We start from the raw sequence: 22,356 nt of genomic DNA on the forward strand, positions 1-22,356 counted from the left end.
TGGTAATCTAAATTTCTATTCAAATACAAGCTAGCAAAAATTCCAAACAGCTTACTGAGTGACATAGTAGAAAGAATACAAGCTTAAAGCTATACTGATCTGGGTTCAAATCCTAGAAAGTTTTAAGCTATTACTCAATTAAAATGAGGATACTATTAAATAGGGATACTATTTCAAGGTTATTAGAAGATTTAATAATGTTTGAGAGACGACAAGCATATTGCAGACGCTTAATTGACAGTAGTTTGAGTCTCTGTTCACCTATTCAGTTACAACAAATTTGGATGGTGTAAGAAGCTACTGTATTCTTTATGGGAAACTTCATAATGGGAAGCACTAATTAGGAAAGGTGAGATGGATGTGGCGAATTATGTTCACAGGAAAATCTTATAATGGGATACAAAACGGGGATATCACTAGCTGGCTCCATGGCACCCAGTTAACCTCATCACTAATAACTTGGAAATACTCATTGGGCACAAAAATAGGAAATCAGTGGTTTGGAGGAGGGAAATCATACTGGCAACCTCCATTCTTGTCCCTTTTCAGTGGTCAAAGGCTATAGCTGTGAGAATTGGAAGTTTGGGTCTAGCCTTGACTTGCTAATTGTGTCTTGTTGAAGAAACTTGAAATGAAGTGTGAATAAAACCACTAAATATGCTGGAAGAGATACTTTGTTTTTGTTCTTTTGAACAGATGATTGACACAAATAATCTTACTGAAGAGAGTGCCTTTTTACTAAGATGACCGTATGTCCAAATTTGCCTGCCAGTTTTGGCTTGCACCTGTTCTCTAGTGAAATATTTAATAGCACTCCCTTTTCTATCAAAATTCCCAAATTTAGGTGATGAGTTATATAGTCACCCTGTCAATAACTGATCTACAAAAGAAATTTTTGCTCTAAATTCTATTTAAAGCAGTTCCATTGAACCACTATTGTGCGTTTTTTTCCTGCCTCCTCTACCCACTTCACAGGAAAAATTAAAGACATGTTTTCAGGGGAAGAATTTGGCCCCCTGACTCGACTTGTCCTGGTGAATGCTGTTTATTTCAAGGGGGACTGGAAACAGAAATTCAGAAAGGAAGACACACAGTTGATGAATTTTACTAAGAAAGATGGTTCAGCAGTCAAGATTCCAATGATGAAGGCTCTGCTGAGAACGAAATATGGTAATATTGCAAGAAACCACACTCTAAAGCATGGCTTTGGGAATTGCCAAAATATTTAATATTTAATTTTCTTTTTTCCAGGTTATTTTTCTGGATCCGCTATGAATTACCAGGTTTTGGAATTACCTTATAAAGGTGATGAGTTTAGTTTAATCATCATACTTCCTGCCAAAGACGTGCCCATAGAAGAAGTGGAAAAATTAATTACTGCTCATCAAATCCTGAAATGGCTCTCTGAAATGCAAGAAGAGGAAGTAGAAATAAGCCTCCCTAGGTAGGTAATGCCATTTTCTTATTCTGGTCCTATGTTTCCACTTATGGAGGCATTTGAATAGCTGACTGAAAGATAAATGCTTTAGAAGCCAATTGGCACAAATGAATAGAAAAATTCATTTGGAAGGGTTACTCTACTTTATGATACAAAGGCAGATTTAACCTGTGGCAGCATTAATTTGTCACGAGGAGGATTGGACTGAAGTGCTAAGTTTTTCTTAAAGGGATGAAGAAATATAAATCTTGAAACTAGAATTCTGGGATTAAAAGGAATATCTGTCTTTTTTTTTTATATAGTAAATTAGCTTCTCTAGCTTTTAAAAAAATGATTAGAATTTAAAATATTTTTCTTCCATTATGTTTAAGGAAAATGAAACCCACCAAACACTTACGATAGTTGTTTAATTATATGATTAAAAGATATGTTAAATCTCCTTTGGCAGATAGTGCTCTACTGTTATTGAATTACAGAGTTCTGTGGTCAATTTTAGATATAGAGCAAAATGGAAATTTCAAAAATATATTACAGAAAGCAATAATTATAAATGCTGATTTGTTAATATCATACTTCTAGGAGACAGGAGAAACTTGAGAGTAATGTGTGCCCAAAGAACTTAATCCATACTCCACATGAACTTTATAAAGGGACAGATTTCTCTTTTTCTCTTTCTCTTCAAACCTGTCAAGGGCTACATGTTTTGTGTTCCTCTGTTCCTGATCCTTGGTCTCATCTACTGCTCGGCTTTCACTTCCTTTTCCGCTTAGCCAGGATCCAGTCGTCAGTCATTTCAGTCATACTCTCACCAACACTTTTAATGTTTTTGTCTCCTGGGCTTTGTCCCTTTATTATGATTTCCCCAACTACCTTCAATTCTGAGCGTAGTCTAAAAGCCACTTCTGCTCCTCAACTGCTGATTTTGCTGGAGCAAAACCACAGAAAGCAGTTGTTTCCAGCCTCTTGGAGGCTGACGCTTGGGACTCCTTATTGAGCTTTACAGATGTTTCTTTTCTAATACCCACACTACACCAAAACTTTACTTCTATCCTCAATCCACTACTTTATTCAGTTTTTCTTATTCTCTACATATTTCACAACCTCCTATTTTTTTAAGAAAACATGCCATCAAGAAAACCCTCTGAATTTTCTAACCTTTACCTCAAAATTTCTATAAATATTTTCTAATCTCTTCCCCTACCTTTCTTGCTATCCTGGTAGCCAATGTTTTTATCCTCACCCTGGGCTCTTGGTTCAAATATTGTTAACCGTATTTGTCTTGAAAGTTTTTCTTCCTTTAGCCACTATGTCATTTATAGTTCTATTTTTTTCTCTCTCTGACCATTTTCCATGTTCCTTGACTTACTTTTCTTTCTCTTTCTGTTCCCAAGTAATAATGTTTATCAGAGTTTCATTTTCCTCTTCTTACTCTCTCTGAGAAATTTTCTTTGCCCCTGTTATTCGTGTCTCTAAAATTTATGATCAATCTCTCTTCCAATTCCCTGTCATCTGTGTATCTTTCTTTACCTGGATGTTATTCATTCTTTCAAAGAGTATTTTTCTTTAGTTTCTACATGTGTGATATAATGCTGAATGTACAGATAACCTTAACTTCTTGTAACGGAAATAATAATTTTTGGAAATAACTTATCATCAAATTTACTTCTCCTTCTTTTTGGAAAGAGCACTATTTTGAAACCAACAAATACTCAGTTTGAAAACTGTGTGATGTACTAGCAGCAGGGTCTTAGGAGAGTCATTTGATCACGTGACCATTCTGTGCTGTGGTTTTTATCAACATAAACCGGGGTAATGATACCTGTAACCAAGATGTCCCTAGCTTCTTCAGCTTAAATAACAAATGCCTAAATAATAATGCCTGAGCCCCAAACAGGAAACACAGGCTTTTCCCAGAGTTCCCTTTCTAATACTTTTAGAAGCAGTCACAGGAAAGTTACAAAGCCCACAGATCTGTCCAGGTTACTCTAGTCTTGACAGCGTCTCTAAACCATTTGGCCTTATTATCACCTTTTCCAGACTGTGGTCATATTTTTCATACAACTACCAAAATATGGACATAGACTTCTTTCTTAATTCCTCCAAGCACAACTAAGAACAACTGTAGTGTTTAATCAAACTCTAATGAAAGCTTGTTTAAAGCTTGATTAAAAAGACATAAGGTGGAAAAGAATTTAAAACCAGGTACCAGGCATGACTGCTCCTGGAGTGTAGGCCATTTCCCGCATCAGGGATTCTCCTCTTGGCTGCTGTTATCCTTAGCCTGCCATTGCCAAGACACAAGGACTTGTCCACACGTAAAAGAGTTTGTTCACTATCTCCCTCCTTCAGAGATTCCAGAGTCCTCCAAATTTTCACAGGCACAGAGTAACGGTAACTCAGATTTCCTCCCATCACCTCTAAGGCCAACTTTCCAGTCTTTGTAAGAATTCATGGCAGTACATCTCAACTCTCTGAGAAAACAATTTTTTTATGTCATGTAGAACAGATTAGCCTGTCATCATCTCTGACTTCTCCATCTCCACCCTACCTGTTCTATTTGCATAATGGAAAAGCTTTTCCCAAACAAGTGAACAATCTGCCTTAAAAGTGAATTTGAATCTTCAACTACATAGAACATAAACTTTTGTTGCCTGTTGTGCTCTTCCTTCCAAACACATTCCAGCCAGCAAAGATTTAAAAAATGTTTGGGTACAGTCTTATTTATAGTACTTCATTACATACTTCTATTCATAGAATAATGTCTGGAAAATAGAGGTGCTAAAAAAATGATAGCTATTGTTTTTCTTTAAGAAGATCTCTGCCCAGCTATACCAAACTAGAAACATTAAATCTTCTCTGATTTTTCAATCTTCTTTACTCTTTTCCTCTCTGTCCAGGAGGTCCATGGTGTCTAACCAGTAACTTCCCTTTCATCCTTCAAGGTCTAGTTCAAAATTATCTCTGCTTTGTGGCTTTTCCAATCATGTGCAGGTAGAATTAACCATTCTTCATCTTTATCTCTAAAGCACTTCATGCAAATTTACATTTTAGCACTTACTATATTGCATTTTCATTTTTCTTGCTCTCATTCTTTTCTATCCTATTAAAATAAGACAGGAGTTTATGCCTCATTTATTTTTGTTTCCTTAGTCCATAGCACATCGCATAATACATAGTATGTGCTAAATGAAGATGGTTAAATGAAATTACATAAATTTTTTCTGGAAAAGTATTTTATATTATTTCCCATTATCTAATTTTAAATATATGGAAAACCAGATTTGAACTACCCATCACTCTAATTTATTACTTGTGAGGCTCCTGATAAAATTGTCCCTCTTCCCCATACATGCAGCATAATGAAAAATAGGACATTACCAATTTGCTTGAAAACTCTCAAGAGAGAGAGAAAAGAGAATTGTTTTGGATTTACAGGACTGAACTTTTTTTTTATTGACTATTCAAGCACATTAATACAACATTACATTAAAAGTATATTCCCTCTTCATTAAAAAGGATGAGTCTTGTGATTTCTTAAGGAATGTTTGCTTATTTGTTGTGTTCCTTAGCATTTTTAGTCCAACAGGACACATTTATTGAATTGTTGCCTGAGTACTAAAATCAGAATGAAAAGTTCTGAAATACATTTTCCTCCACAACAAAACATCTGTGTTCAGGACAGAAGAGGGAAAACTATATGGGTTTAATTAGTACTTATGAGTAGCTTGACAGTTTTACATAATTCTATATAATTATTACTCAATGATGTGGTTCTTTTATATCTGAATCAATGCATAATGGTTTTCAAACTGACACCTGAAGATTTTTGTAAAATTGGCACTGTTTAACCAGGTATGCTAAATTCTAGATTATCATAAAACAAAATAAAAACCACTTTGACAGCAAAATTTAGTAAACCCCAGAGAGAGAGAAATTAATTGTAAGAATGCTTGCATACAAGCCACCGTAGGAAGAAGCATATGAGTAACTTTACTTAGTTACCATTTAAGAAACACTTTTCTTTCTTTGATGTGTGACTAGTTTAGAATCAAGGCCAGTAAGATAGAGTATTTTCTAGAAATACTAGGGTACTTTTTAGTGTTTAGTGTCTGTAATATAGAGGATATCTACTTCTGGACATTATCCTGCAGTTAGATATGAGCTAAAATAATCATACTACTTTGTCTCAAGGTAATATAGGAACCTATAAATATCTTAATAAAATTTTCCAGGGTGAAGAGTCTAACACATACTTGCTATATACCCTATTCCTCTCTGTGCAAGAAATTATTCTGAGAATATACCTTTGATTATCTATGAGCAAAGTGATTATATAATGCATGCAAAAAAGGTAAAAAAAAAAGTGACTTTAATCTGTATAGCACTTTTAATTTTTAAAGCACCTAATATTTATATTTTAATACTAAGTGCCGTGATTCTACAGTATGACTTGGTTATATCCAACATTTCATAGATAAGGAAACTGAGGCACTCAAAAGGGAAACTGATTGCTATTCAAGTAGTTACGGAAGAAACAGGATTAGCTGTCATGCCTATTGGCTCCCAGCCTTTGGGTTTTGATTATGTTGCTACTTGTTAGCAAATTAATTTCCTGTTCAGAAGCACAGATTGATGGGGACCCCACTCTGGGCAAGGAGCTGGGACAGAGGCAAAGTGATAGAGATGATGCCTATTGATAAGATGATTACCACCTAGATAGTGTGGTATAAGATTTGCACAAGAAATGTACTACCCATATATAGCAGTGTACAGGAAATAACAAATGAATGGTACAATCAATAAGCACTAGGATAAGAGAAGGCAGAGGGGAGAAGGTGGGGGTAATGAGGAGAGAGGAGAGAGAGAGCATAATAAACTGGAATTGTAAACAAAGCCTTCATGGAAGAGGAAGGACTTGAACTTGGCTTTAGAAGAAGAACCAGAACTGTTAAATCCCACATGCAATAGGGGATTTTTGAAAATTTCCAAATAGGAGAGTGGCATGATTAGGCAGTGTTTAGAAAGATAAGTTTATCAGTTGCAATGCCTTTATTCATGCTGGATAACTTGTCTGAAATGCAATCCCATCCTTATTTTTCTAGATAACTCCTGCCAGTCTAAAACCAAGGCTGGGCTTCAGAAAGCATTTCTGATCTCTCCATGCAAAGTCCCACTATCATTTTCCCTTCTCCCTGCTGAGAACAGTTCTCCTGGTGTCTTGTGTTTATTTCTGCAGAGTAGTTGTATTAAAATTATTTGTTTGTGTTCTCCACTAGCCTGTAAACCACTCGAGGTTAGGAGTCATGCATGTTTTCTCTCTGTGACTCCAGCACAAAGCAAGCATCTGGAAAATAGTTGCTGTTCATTGGATGTTTGCTGCTTTGCAATGAATAGTAGTGATGTTCAGGATTTGCCAAAGAGGGAAAGAGTGAAGCCCAAGAGATCAGTTAAGAAACCACTGCAACAATTCAGGCATTAAGTAATGAGTGTTTAACGGGAGCAGCTTCATTGGGAATGGTAAGGAAGTGGTGGAGTAGAAACACATTTCTGGAGTGTGACTAACTAGATATGGGTTAAGAAGGAAAAGATTTAGTTAATTGTTTTTAGGTTCTAAATCAATTTTCCTTGGTTTACTAGGAAAATGAGAGGATTGTGATTTCTTGTTCTCTATTAGCAGTTCTTAACTGGGCACCGAGGACTTCAGAAGAGTTCAGGGGTGAACTTCAGAGAGTCCTTGAAGCCCCTGAAATTACTTGCAGTTTTATGGTTGTATGATTATATATATATTTCCTCTGGGAGAGGCTTTATATTTGTTGTTGAATTTTCAGAGATCCATGTCTTTAAAATTCTTAAATACTATAGTTCTACAGAAAAGTATAGTAATATTTTATCTAGATAATAGCCATAATCTTTCTGAGAGGTATAATTCTTCTAAAATGTCAAAAAGTATGGTATCTTTTATCAACTGTTAAGACCAGGTCATGGAAAATAGAACATAATATTTAAGACCAAGAGCTCTGCAACTTTCTTACTTTGTAACTTTAAGCAAATTACCTTACGTGTCTAAGAGTATCATTTAATTTTTTAATAGGATAAAGATAATACATACCTCTTAGAGCTATTGTGAGGATTACATGAGACAATGTGTGTAAAACATTTAGTGGTCAATTAATGTTGTCTCTTGTTATTCTTTTTATTATTATTCTCATTCAATGCTAACAATTCTTAAGTACCCATTATCGTGTCTGATGCTGTACTATTTATAATATCTTATAATATCTCATTTAATTCCCACAACAAATTTGATAGTGATATATTTTTACATTCAGGTACATACAGGGGCTACCTTGCTTGTGGTCACACAACTAATAAATACATGGGGAAAGCATTGCAGGAGAACAGCCAGAAGTTTGCAAACAGGTGCAATGTGGAGCCAACATGAGGGAGAACACAGAACAGAGCAAAAGATCAGTGATAGAATGAGCAGCAAGAAAAAAGATCTGGAGCATCAGTGCTAAGGAGAATTTTCAAAAGAGGCAGCATCTACCATAGGGCAGGAAGTGTCATATTCTTGCTGGGCTGGAAACCAACCTCAGGTCTTGACCAGCCTTGGATAGGTAAGTATCTGAGTGCAAACTATGTATGGGTGAGAGAAAATGAAGTCATAGAAAATGGAATTGGACATGAGAATAGATACATCATGAACAGCTTCAGTAATGATTACAAAATACTCATTTATCTTAATCTGTTGGACACTGATACAAATTTTTATTTTATAAATAAAACTTGGAATACCAAGTTTTTATTAAACACTGTCAAGATGTTTTGCATGTGACAAAGTCTTTTTAATTCAGTCTTTAATGCCCATGAGTATAACAGGGCATTTCATACACACACACACAGATACAAAAATACACCTATACACAAATAAACTTCCACCTCCCAAAAAACAGGCACAGAATCCATGAGATAATTGGTTGGAAAGAGACCAAAAGGTCCTATGTACTCACCTAACAGTCCAGGTTCACCACTGTCAAGAATAGAGTTATATTTTTATACTAATGGGAAACTCCAAGACTTGGTGTGGTTGGTTCCAGCCCTGAAAATTCCAGGGATGACTTAAAGCCCACTGTATTAAAGCTGGGATTCAAATAAAGATAGGATCTTAGAGGGAGACCCACTCAAGACCTTTCATTAAACAAGAGCCTTGCATATAAAGGGGGAGAGAAGGAATGATATCAAACCATAGTGGGGCCTCGAGACCAGGAGAGAGTCCCTTTTAAACAGAAATTCTGAATTGTTTTTTTTTTTTTCATTTTCTGCAGCTTTTACCTGTGTGAGACCTATTTAAGCACACTGGCTGTGTTTGGGAGGAAATCGCCATCTTTTAAGCAAATAGATAATGTTTGCATGTGTTAAAACATTCATTTCATGATTATTTAGTTGCTAATTGTCTATCCAGCCTTTAACTGCTCATTCTTTTATCTTTGGCTGCCTTTCTTTTCACAGTTTTAGAGGAGGTTCAAGGCAAAGTGGAAATGAACCTCAATTGTGATAAATATTAAAACTTACAGATTTGGAATTGGTACATAATTTACACTGCTTAATGACTGAGATCATGTTTTTGAATTATATTTTGAATAGAAGGCAGTTGGAATTAGCACACTAGCTTTGCTTCTAAGGTACCTGAGTTTAAATCCCAGCTCTGGCACCCACTGTGACCTTAAGTATGGAAATCAACCCCCTCAAGCCTCAGTTTTCTTAATGTAAATGGAAATAATAGCACCAACTTTCTAGGGTTTATGAAAAGCCATATAATCTATACAAAATACACACTGTAAGTGCAAATTCACACCTGGCTATTCTCGGCCCCAATAATTATGGCTAATTAGAAATTATATATATATATATATCACAATTTTATTACGTGACAATGGATTTCTATTGCTGTAAGTTTCAGTGGACTGTTACTCAAATTACGTTCAGGTGATCATATTATGTCTCGCAGTGTTCTTGTCATTGTTCTGAAATTATTCAATGATTATACTAAAAATGTTTATAGAGAGATTAGAACATTTATCCTCCACCTTTTGAAGTTCTGTAATCCATTTAGTTTTTAAAAAGTGCATTGGTATGATAATAAAAACAGGAAAAAAATCCCTCAGAATCATTTTTTTTTTAATCCATAGTTTACATTGGGTATATTTTTCACATGCACCACTCAATTATTAACACCTTGTGACAGTCATGCATTTCTGATAATTCATGAAAGAACATTCTTATATTTGTACTATTAGCCACAGTCCATCATCCACATACAGTTCCATGTTTTATCTTTTATCTTTCTAGTAATATACATGACTCAAAACTTCCCCTTTCAATCACATTCACCAACATAATAAGGTACTGTTAATTATACTCATAATAATGTGCTACTATCACCACTATACATTTTCAAACATTTACAATCAACCTAATTAGAAAATTTGCACAAATTAAGCTTCCACTCCCCTTTCTCTGCCCCTATTCTATCTTTTGGTAACCTACATTCTAGATTCTAACTCTATGAGTTTGCTTATTATAATTATTTCATATCAATGAGATCGTACAATATTTGTCTTTTGTATCTGGTTTGTTTCACTGAACATACTGTGCTCAGGGTTCATCCATGTTGTCATGTGCATCAGGACTCCATTCCTTTTTATAGCTGAATAATATTCCATCATAGGTATATACACATTTTGTTTATCCATTCATCGGTTAATGGACCTTTTAGTTGCTTCCATCTTTTGGCTTTTGTGAGTAATGCTGCTATGAACATCAATGCTCAATTGTCTGAGTCCCTGCTTTCAGTGCTTCTGGGTATATACCCAGCAGTGGAATGGCTGGATCAAATGACAATTGTATACTTAGCTTCCTAAGGAACCACCAAACTGTGTTCATCAGCAGGTGTACCATTTAACATACCCACCAGCAGTAAATGAGTGTTCCTATTTCTCCACATCGTCTCCAACACTTGTAGTTTTCTGTTTTTTTCTACTTCTACTGGGTGTGAAATGATATCTCATTGTGGTTTTGATAAGCAATTCCCTGATAACTAGTGATGTTGAGCATGTTTTCATGTGCTTTTAAACCATTTGTATATTTCCTCTTTGGAATAACATCTATTCAAATCTTTTCCCCATTTTTTAAATTGTGTTTTTGTCTTTCTATTGTTCAGTTGCAGGATTTCTATATATATTCTGGATATTAAACCAGCTATTGGTTTATATGGCTTCCAAATATTTTCTCCCATTGAGTAGGCTTCCTTTCCACTTTCTTGATAAAGCCTTTTGCAGCACAAAAATTTTAATTTTGGGAAGGTCCCATTTATCTATTCCTTCTTCTGTTGCTTGTGCTTTGTGTGTAGAGTCTAAGAAACCATTGCCTACAACAAGCTCTTGAAGATGCTTTCCTACAATTTCTTCTAGGATTTTTATGGTCCTGTTTTTATATTTAGGTCTTTGATCTATTTTGAGTTAATTTTTGTTTAAGGTATGAGACAGGGGTCCTCTTTCATTCTTTATCGTATAGATATCCAGTTCTCCTAGCACCATTTGTTAGAGAGCCTATTCTTTCCCAACTGAGTGGACTTGGCAACCTTGTCAAAAATCGGTTTGCCAAATGAGTAGATGTGAGAGTCTATTTCTGAACTCTCAATTCACTCCCATTGGTCTATACATCTATCCTTATGCCAGGGCCATGCTGTTTTGACCATGTAGCCTTGTAATAAGTTTTAAAATCAGGAAGCCTGAGTCCTCCAATTTCATTCTTCTTATTCAAGACATTTTTGGCTATTCGGGCCCCTTACCCTTCTAAATAAATTTGATAATTGGCTTTTCCATTTCTGCAAAGAAGACTGTTGGAATTTTGATTGGGATTATATCGAATCTGTAAAATTTTGGGGGGTAGAATTGACATATTAATGATATTTAGTCTTCCAGTCCATGAACATGGAATGTCCTTCATTTATATTGGTCTTCTTTGATTTCTTTTAGCAATGTTTTGTAGTTTTCTTTCTACAGGTCCTTTACATCTTTGGTTAAATCTATTCCTCCTAGATATTTGATTCTATTATATGCTATAGTAAATGGAATTTGTTTTCTTGATTTCCTCCTCAGATTGCTCATTACTAATGTATAAAAACATCACTGATTTTTGCATGTTGATTTTGTGTCCCACCATATTGCTGAACTTATTAGCTCTAGTAGCTTTGTTGTAGATTTTTCAAGACATTCTATATATAGAATCATGTCATCTGCAAATAGTGAAGGTTTTATTTCTTCCTTTCTAACTTGGGCACCTTTTATTTCTTCTTCTTGCCTAACTGCTCTGGTTATAACTTCCAGCACAATGTTGAATAACAGTGGTGACAGTGGGCATCCTTGTCTTGTTCCAGATCTTAGAGGGAAAGTGTTCAGTCTTTCACCATTGAGTGTGATGTTAGCTGTGGGGTTTTCATATATGCCCTTTATCATGTTGCAGAAGTCTCCTTCTACTCCTATCTTTCAAAGTTTTTTATCAGAAAAGATGCTGGATTTTGTCAAATGCCTTTTCTGCTTTGGTCGAGATCATGTGTGGTTTTTTTTACATTTTGTTATATGGTGTGTTTCATATAACAAATAACTTCAATTTGTTAATATGGTGTGCTACATTAATTGATTTTCTTGTGTTGAATTATACTCATATACTTGGGATAAACCCACTTGATCATGGTGTATAATTCTTTTAAGATGCTGTTGGATTTGATTTGCAAATATTTTGTTGAGGATTTTTGCAACTATATTCATTAGAGAAATCGGTCTGTAATTTTCTTTTCATCTAGTATCTTTGTTTGGCTTTGCTATTAGGGTGATGTTGGCTTTATTGAATGAGTTAGGTAATGTTCCCTCCTCTTCAGATTTTTGGAAGAGTTTGAACAGGATTGGTATTAATGCAATCCTTGTAATGATTGGTAGAATTCACCCATGAAGTCATCTGGTCCTGGGATTGTCTTTGTTGGGAGGTTTCTGATAACTGATTCAATCTCTACTTGTAATTGGTCTTTTGAGATCTCCTTTTCCTATTTTTCTAGAGTCAGTGTAGGTTATTCATGTGTTTCTATGTATTTTTCCATTTCATCTAGGTTGTCTAATTTGTTGGCATACAGTTTTTCTTAGTATCCTCTATGTGCCTTTTTATTTCTATGGGGTGAGTAGTAATATCTCCCTTTTCATTTTTTATTTTGTTTGCATTGTTTCTCTTTTTATTGTCATTCTAGCTAAGGTTTGTCAATTTTATTGATCTTTTTGAAGAACCAACTTTGGACTTTGTTATTTTTCTCTATTTTTATTCTCAATTTCATTTATTTCTGTTCTAATATTTGATATTTCTTTACTTCTGCTTGCTTTGGTAGTTTCCTGTTCTTTTTCTAGTTCTTCCAGGTGTGCAGTTAGGGCTTTGATTTTGCTTTTCTTCTTTTTTAATGTAAGCTTTTAGGGCTATAAATTTTCTTCTCAGCCCTGCACTGCATCCCATAAGTTTTGATATGTTGTGCTGTCATTTTCCTTCATCTCAAGGTATTTACTGATTTCTCTTGCAATTTCTTCTTTGACCCACTGATTTTTTAAGAGTTTGTTGTTTAGCCTTCATGTATTTGTGGATTTTCCAGTTATGCACCTATTATTCATTTCCAGCTTTATTCCATTATGGCCATATTAAGTGCTTTGTATAATTTCAGTCTTTTTAAATTTATTGAGACCTATTTTGTGACCCAACATGTGGTCTATCTTTGAAAATGATCAATGAGCACTTGATCCTGCTGTTTTGGGGTGCAATGTTCTGTAAATGTTGATTAGAACTAGTTCATTTATCCTATCATTCAAGTTCTGTCTTTCCTTATTGATCCTCTGTCTAGATGTTCTATCTATTGATGAGAGTGGTGTATTGAAGCCTCCAACTATTATTGTAGAGACGTCTATTTCTCTGTTTAGTTTTGCTGGTGTTTGCATCATGTATTTTGGGGCACCATGGATAGATGTGTAGATATTTATTATTGTTATTTCTTTTTGGTGGATTGCCTCTTTTATTAACATATAGTGTCATTCTTTGTCTCTTATAATAGTTTTGCATTTAAAATTTATTTTGTCTGATATTAGTATAGCTACCCCAACTCTTTTTTGGTTACTGTTTGCATGGGTATCTTTTTTCAGCCTTTCACCTTCAACCTATTTGTGTCCTTGGGTCTAAAGTGAGTGTCTTGTAGATAGCATATGGATGGATCGTCCGTTTTCAGCCATTCTGTCAGCCTGTGTCCTTTGATTGGGGTGTTTTATCCATTAACATTCAATGTTATTACTGTAAAGACAGTACTTACTTCAACCATCTCATCCTTTGGTTTTTATATGTCATACCTTATTTTTTTTCTCTTTTTTTACCCTTTTAGTTACCCTTATTCATAATCTTCATTTCTACACTCTTTTTCAATTGTCTCTCTCCTTTTTCCTTTAGTCCACAGAACCTCCTTTAGTATTTCTTGTAGGGCTGGTCTCTTGTTGACAAACTCTCTCAATTTCTGTTTATCTGTGAATATTTTAAACTGTCCCTCATTTTTGAAGGACAGTTTTGCTGGATAAAGAATTCTTGACTGGCATTTTTTCTCTTTCAGTACCTTAAATATATCATACATTACCTTCTCACCTCCATGGTTTCTGGTGATAAATTGGTTTTTAATCTTATTGAGGATCCCTTGTAAGTGATAAATTACTTTTCTCTTGCTGCTTTCAGGATTCTCTGTTTATCTTTGGGATTTGATATTCTGATTAATGCATATTTTGGAGTGGGTCTATTAGTATTTATTCTGTTTGGAGTACGTTGTGCTTCTTGGACATGCATATTCATGTATTTGATAAAAGTTGGGAAATTTGGGGCCGTTATTTCCTTAGGTATTCTTTCTTCCCCTTTTCCCTTCTCTTCTCCTTCTGAGACACCCATGACATGTATTTTTGTATGCTTCATGCTGTCATTCAATTCCCTGAGACTCTGCTCAGTTTTTTCCATTATTTCTCTATCTGTTCTTCTGTTGGTAAGACTTTGTCTTATCTCCTAATTCATTTATTTTTTTTTCTTCTACTTGTTCAAATCTGCTTTTGTATGCCTGTAGTATATTTTTAATTTCTTCTACTGTGACTTTTATCCCCATAATTTCTGTTATTTTTCTGTTTTTACTTTCAAATTCTTCTTTATGCTTACATAATGTCTTCCAATATCCCTTATCTCTTTAGCCATATTTTTCTTCATCTCCTTGAATTCATTTTGGTGATTTGTTTGAACTTCTTTGATAAGTTTTTCCAAATTCTGTGTCTCATCAGAAGTTTTAATTTGTTTCCTTGACTGGGTGTGTTTCTTTGTATGGCTTGTAATTCTTTGCTGTCTAGGCATCTGATTATTTTCATGAGTTTACTCTGAAGATCAGTTTATCTCTCTTACCTAAGGTTTTATTGTTATTTAGCTTTGTTTTGAGGCTCTCTTTGATACTTGGTTCAACTTATTCTAGACCTTTAGAATTGCCTGTGTTTAACTGATCAGATTTTTTTTTCAGCCAGTCATCATCTGATTCTTGCTCTATGTATGAGATGCAATTTTTATAATTACACTATTTGTGCAATTCTTTTACCCCAAGGGGAAAGCTTCCTTTCCTTTTTCCCTTCCCCAGAAATCTTTCTCTGTTCTGTTTTTGTTTTGCCTCTATGAATTTTTTTTTATTTTCCTTTCATTGCCTCTAGTTGCTTTTGCCTAGAGGCCAAATTCTGGGAGGAGGGTCAGCCCAGAGATGGCTTTCCCAAGTCAGTATTTCTTCCACCATGCCCCCCCCCCAAAAAAAAAAAACAGGGCAAGGGATCCACGAAAGGGGCAGAGATGAGTGCAAAGAGCTCTGTGGAGAGGGTCCAGAAAGATGCCCCCAAATCCTTTTTGACAGCTCCCCAAAGCTCTGCTTTCCTGGCCTGCCCAGCAAGTGGCACTCTTCAGCAAACTTTTCCCAGCAACCTTAGGGGGGCCCTGCATCTTTGAATTTCACCACCTTTGCCTCTGTTGAGGGCAGGGTTGTATGAATGGCCAGTGTTCCCTGTCCAGGGTGGGTCAAAACTGTGACTCAAAGCTAGGGCCCAGCAATCCCAATTTCCCTATCAAAAGCCATGATCAGTACTTGCCATGTATCCCCCTGTTCTTGGGGAAGAGGGCTTCCATGTTCTTCTCTGTCCACGGTACCAGCCAGGAACCAGACTGAGCCTTGAGAGTGGGGGATGGGCACCAGCAATCGCCTCTGAGTGATTTACTCACAGTTTTTACTGCAGTGTCTCAGTCTCTTCATCCTGCTCTTCCCCAGATGCTGTACAATGCTTCCATGGCCTCTGATATCCCAGAACAGTTTTTTCAGACAATTTCTACCTCTTCACTGTGTTTGGAGGAGGAGTGAGTGCTGCAGCTCACTACTCCACCATCTTACCTGGAAGCCCATTAACTTTTTTAAGGGCAGAAGTCTATTTAGTTCATCCTGCCTCTGTACAGAATAGGAACCCAACACATATTTCTGTAATTGCACTTAATCTTGGCAGAATCCCCCTAGGTCTTGCTGTAACACAAGCAAGTCTTGGCTGAGGATGCAAGGAGGAAGAAATGAAGGAATGAAGGCCCTCAAAGTCATTTTGCTGCATATGTTTGCAAGAAGTTACAAGGAAGGAAGTTGAAAACAGTTGGTGTAAAATGTTATTTTCATTTTCAGTAGATTTTAATGTTCATTTTGCACTCATCCCCAGTTAGCCAGAGTTCTGAATGGTTAACATCTCTTAAAAGTAAATAATATTTTGCCAAGAAATCATTTAGACCCAGGAAATTTCTGCCACAGCATGTTCCTTGTTTTGAAGAATCATGATTAAGAAGCTTGTTTGGTATTTGGCAATTAAAACAATGATCTAATTAGACTGATTCCCCAAGCTAATTCCTAGTCCCAGGTGCAGGCCTACCTGTTGGATATGCAGGAATCATGTGCTTGAGCAGTAGTGAAGTATCCAAAGTGGGAGCAGAGGACAGGGGTGAATGCCCATCAGGACATAACCAGAGTCCCTGAGGAAGGATTTGCTCCAGAATTGATGTGAAAAATACATACAGCTTTCTATCTGAGGATCTTACACTTTTCTTTTGTAAGCAAAGTTTCTAACCTAGTTTTAAAATACAAATTGATGCATTAAGCATCTATAAAGTTAATAAGACTAGCTGGTGCTTTTTTTTTTTTCTTTTAATTAAATGAGAGAGTGATTGTCAGTGAATGCTGTTGACTAGGAATCACGGAAGATCAGTGTCTGAGAGAAGCTTTGTGATTCTCTGGTGAAATTCCCTCTTTACAAATGAGACAAATGGAGGCCCGGGGAGGCCAGCCTAACACTGGAGTCCTCATTTATGACTCTGCTGTAGGAAGCACTGGCCAGTACCTTTTTTTAAATCCCTATAATTTCTGTCCTGTAATTCTAAAGAACTCTAGCTCCTATTCAATATTCGGTAACATCTCTTTAATCCCTTTACAGGGACTACTGTGATTTAAGATTTAATGTGTCCTTAAACTAAAGGAAGCTACAGCAACTGTGATCCCCATTATATCAACAATGGGTGATAGGTTGTTAATGCCTCCCCATACCTCAGTAAGCCCACAGTTTTCTCCAAGAACTGTTGGCTTCTGCTCCCTTCTCAGAATATCTTGGCTATCTGCCAGAAGACACCTTTGATGTTATAAAGAACTTGACAGAGTTGCTGGAGGGAAACTCTAAGTTTCTTAGAAAGGAGCCAATCAATTGGAAATTTAGATAGAACTCTCACTCTGTTTCGTTGGGTAATTTTAACATCAAAAACTAGGATATATTCTTCCCCCATCCCACCAACTTTTACCTCGGAAGCAAGTTATTAGCAACCCAGAACTGATCGGTGGAGCTGGGGGGAGATGGTGTGAAATGTGAGGAAATATGATAATGAAAACAAAAGATTTCACAGTATAATTTCTTCTAAATCAGTCATGTTATTAAAAAAAAAAAGTTTTGATAGCTAATGTGTACAATGTTTCAAGATTTCTTCTTTTCCTTTTTAACAGATTTAAAATAGACCAAAAATTAGACTTCAAAAAAGCTTTGTATGCTTTGAATGTAACTGAGATATTTAGCGGTGGCTGTGACCTTTCTGGAATAACAGGTAGGATGATGAATAATTCTTATATTATCATGTTAATATGTTTTCTTAGTGACTATATTAACTGTCTGATCTTAAATCTAAAAGTATTTGGCCACAGGAAGCGCATAAACACATACACAGTCAATAAATGCCATGATCATGTTGAGCTGTCTATAAACAAGAACTCTATTTTGCATTTAAGTAGTTTTCTTTAATGAAAGTCAGAGCACATTTTGGAATGTTACATAAGCCTTCTAACCATGCTTGTAATAAGATTATGCAGGTAAAAGTATTATATAATCCTGTTTGGATTTCCTTTCCTAAAGAATGGAAAATACAAATTTGAGACTCTCATCTAAGCAAAGCCATTAAAACTCTTATAAACCAATTTGCAAATGTTAATTCAGTAATATTAAAGCCCTTACAATAGGTATCCATAAGCTGTTGGATGATGAACATGATCTAGAAATTGTAATGCTACAGCTTGCAGATTTAGCAGCACAATCCTTTGGATTGACAACAAATTTGAGAAGACAGCGATAGCTCATATATTAACTTGCACCTGGGAAATCATGCATGGTTAAAGATTCTTGCACAACAAAGCCAAATACAGTCTTTTAATTCTTCTTACCTTGCTAGGACCCACTAGTTCAACAACAACTAACTAATGAGAAAAAAAAATTGGATGAAGATGGCCAATTTGTTTCAAGTTACATAGCCTCTTTTAAACTGTCTTCTTTTTTATACAAAGGGGCCTAACAATACAAGTGTGTCTGTTGATGCGTTTTTGTATCATAACATGGAAATATTGTGGAAATGTCTTGTGTATTCCTATATAAATATACAGGACTTTGGAGATACATTCATTAATTCATTCAATCATCAATTATGTGGGTAAATGATACAATAAATGAGTTTTCCTGGTGGAAGAGGTAGGTGAGTTTACACAGTATCATAGATGTTTATTTTCACCTTCACACATGATTTTGCTACTTCTCCTAACACTGACAGATAGATCTGACTTTGACAATTTCATCAACATCAGGTATGAGACAGTCAATGTTAAGTCCCATAACAGGATGCTATTAAGCGTGCTGTGGAACTCAGCCAGCTCACTAACCTGCAATAAAACAAACCAATTTCAAATATCACTTCCTCTTACACTTCTTTCTGGTCTTAGGAAGCTTGCTAGATACTCTTAAATATTTCTAACAGTCACCCATTCTGCAAATTCCCAGCTATTTGTGACTTCTTTAAACTCTCCTTGTACAGGCAGATTTATCAAGAAAATGCCTCCAAAATGCCTCATAAAAGAATCAAGCAGAAAAAATTCCTTTCCAGCATATTCTATTCTTTCCCTCCTGGGTTCCCTCTTTGTGTTGCTTTATCTACTTTGGTTCTATCTTAATGCCTGAAACAGAACAATCAGTGCTGATACTATAACTGGTCATTATGATTACAGTGAATCCCCTCACTTCTATTTATCATTTTTGTAGCAAACATTCATTAAAGTCTATTGTGAACCCATCCAACACTACTGCCACAGGATATCTACATGAAAGAAACATTACCGTGTACTCATGTAGTTTTCAAGCTTTGAATGAAATGTTCATAGAGAGTTATTTTAGAGCCTTTGAAATGAACATTTGAATTCTAACTCTGTTAGAGTGCCTTGTTTCACCTTTAGTAAAATACTTAACTTTGCTGAGCTTCAACTTTTTAATCTGTACCTGAGATTAACTATTCAAGTGGCTTCAAGGTGAATAAATGAAAGAATATATATAAATACTCTAATTTAGCACCTGGCACATAGTATATGCTCAGTAAATATTAAATACAAAAAAGAAAGTGAGCAAGTGGGCTTATTAATAATTATCTGCACATATTCTAGCAAAGTTATGGAGGTTTCTTATCCTCTTAATTCAGCAAAAACTTTTTGGAATTTTCATAGAAAATTAAAGGGCAGAATGATTACAAATGTTTTGAGTCCAGATTCCTTATTCTAAACTTTTGTCTCTCAGCTCCTGTTCTTCTCCCAAAACTGGGCTCTGTCTGCAGTGAGATGTAATATATAAGACCAAGTTGTCAATCTAATGGCCTGAGAGTCATTGAGGTGGTGCCATGGCTAAGCTTGGTAAAACTCTCCCTCTCCTCAACTTGAGTTTTAATCTTTACTCTTGGTGTTGGCCCTTAGGTCACCTACTCTGGGCCCACACTGTCCTTTATTTGTTGTCCTATCTTATTCCATACAACCCTGGGAAAAGAAGGTGCTTATTTACCTGACCCTCAGAAGCCATTCTCTTGCATTTCATTTAAGCTACACTAACGGTATGGATGCCAATTTTTCTCCATCTTACATGTTTCTCTCCCTAGACATATTCATATCCATTGATTTATTTCAATTAAAAAAAATTTATTGTACCAATTATGTGCCAGGCAGTTTACTAGGCATATAACAGTGAAAAAAATTGTCAAAGTCCTTCTCCTGAAACTTATCTTCTGTTGGAAATGACAGATAATTGACAATTAATGAATTAATTAAATGGTGCTAAGTGCTGTGATTTAAATAAAGCAAAGGAATAAATGGTGATTAGGTCAGATAGGGGCAGAATTAGGGTGAGGGAATGCTGCTCTTGGGAAGTGACATTTAGCTGTGACCTAAATGACAAAGGAACCAATCAGGTAAAATTCTGAATGGATAGATTCCAGACAGAGGGGAGAGTGAATGTGTGTAAAGGCCCTGAGGCTTGACATTCTAACTGAGGCAGAGAAGGGTAGGAGATGAGGAAAAGAAGTAATCAGAGGCCCAGATCATGTCATCGTAATCAATTTGCAGGTTTATTTTTAGTAGGATGGGAAGACATTGTTTTTGTGCAGAAGTCTCTTTGATGACTTGGAGGAGAAGGGATTGTGCCAATTCGTTTCTCTATATCTTGCCCAAAGGGGATTTATTTTTCAGTAAGCTGTCAGAATTTGTTCCACTTTGCTAAGGTATTTCTTCACAGATAGCTCTAAATCAGGTGGCTTTGGTGGCGCTTGCCTGCATCACATCAGCTTCCTTTCTCAAGTGCTGAAGCTTGTTTTGCTTCACGTTTCAAGACCCATCTTCTTCTTCTCCACCCTCCTGCTGCCATTGAACCCACAATCATGATTACATTCCTCTCTGAGAAACACTATCAGAATATTCTAATCTTGACACAGCTGAGATGGCTGACAGGTTCTGAACTCATGATTTCACTTCCCCTTTCTCAAGGAGACTATCCTTGTAGGTCACTAAATCAGAAATGCTTTACACATATGTCAGTTCCACCAAGGAGAGAAGAGGGGCATTCTCTCTCAGCTTGCATCCACATCGAACATCATGTTGTGAAACACTGTTTTACACTGAAAAATTTAACAGGTTTTAAAGCAAAGCTTTGAAGTGATTTTGTAACAGATGACACAAAAGCTCTTTAGACTTGCATAACCTTACCAGTCTTGAAGAAAGTAAATTTTGTTTAAACTCAGAATAAAACTGCATACAGAATTTAAAAGGCAAGCTGCCCTTGAGGTTGAAGACACAGGGTGGGATTAATTCACAGCTGGGAAAGCCTCTTTCATCTCGTCTGTAGGCCATTGCTCAGGTGGCAAAGCCTTCTGTCCTTTAGTGGAGTTCCTGATTTGAGCCTTATACCCTTCCATCTTTACCTTCTTATCAGAGCTAAACCTATTTCATCTGTGCAAAGGCTAAATCTAAATCACCTTTTTCTCTGCCTAACTGACTATCTTAGAAAGAGGTTTTTGGGGTTTTTTTTTTCCTTCATTTTTCTTTTGTTCATTTGAATGCAATTAATCTGTGACCTAATAGGTAATAGCTTTTGATTTTAACCATTAAATTCACTTTCATATTTTCTACCAGATTCATCTGAGGTGTATGTTTCCCACGTCTTGCAAAAGGTTTTCTTTGAGATAAATGAAGATGGCAGTGAAGCTGCAGCCTCATCTGGTAGGACAAATAATTTCTCAACAAGCTAGCAGGAAAGATTGGGAGAAAATGAGCATTAGGGTGTTGGCTGTTTTCCAGTACCCTAATCTCCTTTTTCCCTCCTTTAATCTATTTTGCTGCAGGAAGAAAAAAGAAAATGTTTGCATAAGCTTTTTCCATTTCTCTGTAGCTGTAGTATAATACAAACGGGAAGGGAAGAGATTAGGAACTGAGATCTATCTACTGATACTTGCTCATTTGCAAACTGGATTACTTCCCAATTAGCAACAGGACCTAAGCAGTTGTCGAGAAAACTTTAGGGCTCAGATAAGAAATCATAATTGATTTGGAATGCTCACTTTTGATCAATTGCATTAATTTCATTAATTTCATTCTTCCATTATTCCAAGTTTGTCTTCAATTTTCTAATTAGAATTCTTATTATCTCCAGGGCTGTGTATCTCAAACTTACTGAATATTAGAGTCACCTAAGAAGCTTTTAAAAATGCTTTGCCTAGGCCACATCCCGAAAATATTAAATCTGTATCTTTGTGGGTAAGACCTAAGTTCCAGGATTTTCTTAAGATTCCCTAAGTATTGAGAGTTTGAGAACTAGTGCTCTACTGGGTCTCGCAGCCTGCCCTTGATACTGCATAAATCAGCAGCAGCACTTGGGAATTTTAGAAAGGCAGAATCTCAGGCCCAACCCCAGACCTACCCT

The 22,356-nt window shown here is 35.9% G+C and overlaps 1 protein-coding gene across 1 annotated transcript in view; it reads left to right on the top strand.

The window, feature by feature from the left end:
• SERPINI2 (serpin family I member 2) overlaps positions 1–22,356 on the top strand; it is a 36,367-nt gene that overhangs the window by 8,465 nt on the left and 5,546 nt on the right. The window contains exons 4-7 of the mRNA XM_037841365.1: positions 976–1,170; positions 1,252–1,444; positions 17,595–17,692; positions 21,570–21,656. Coding sequence (XP_037697293.1) covers positions 976–1,170; positions 1,252–1,444; positions 17,595–17,692; positions 21,570–21,656 — 573 coding nt within the window. The remainder of the gene's footprint in view (positions 1–975; positions 1,171–1,251; positions 1,445–17,594; positions 17,693–21,569; positions 21,657–22,356) is intronic.

Source organism: Choloepus didactylus, chromosome 1 (assembly GCF_015220235.1).
Source record: "Choloepus didactylus isolate mChoDid1 chromosome 1, mChoDid1.pri, whole genome shotgun sequence".
Taxonomy (NCBI): domain Eukaryota; kingdom Metazoa; phylum Chordata; class Mammalia; order Pilosa; family Megalonychidae; genus Choloepus; species Choloepus didactylus.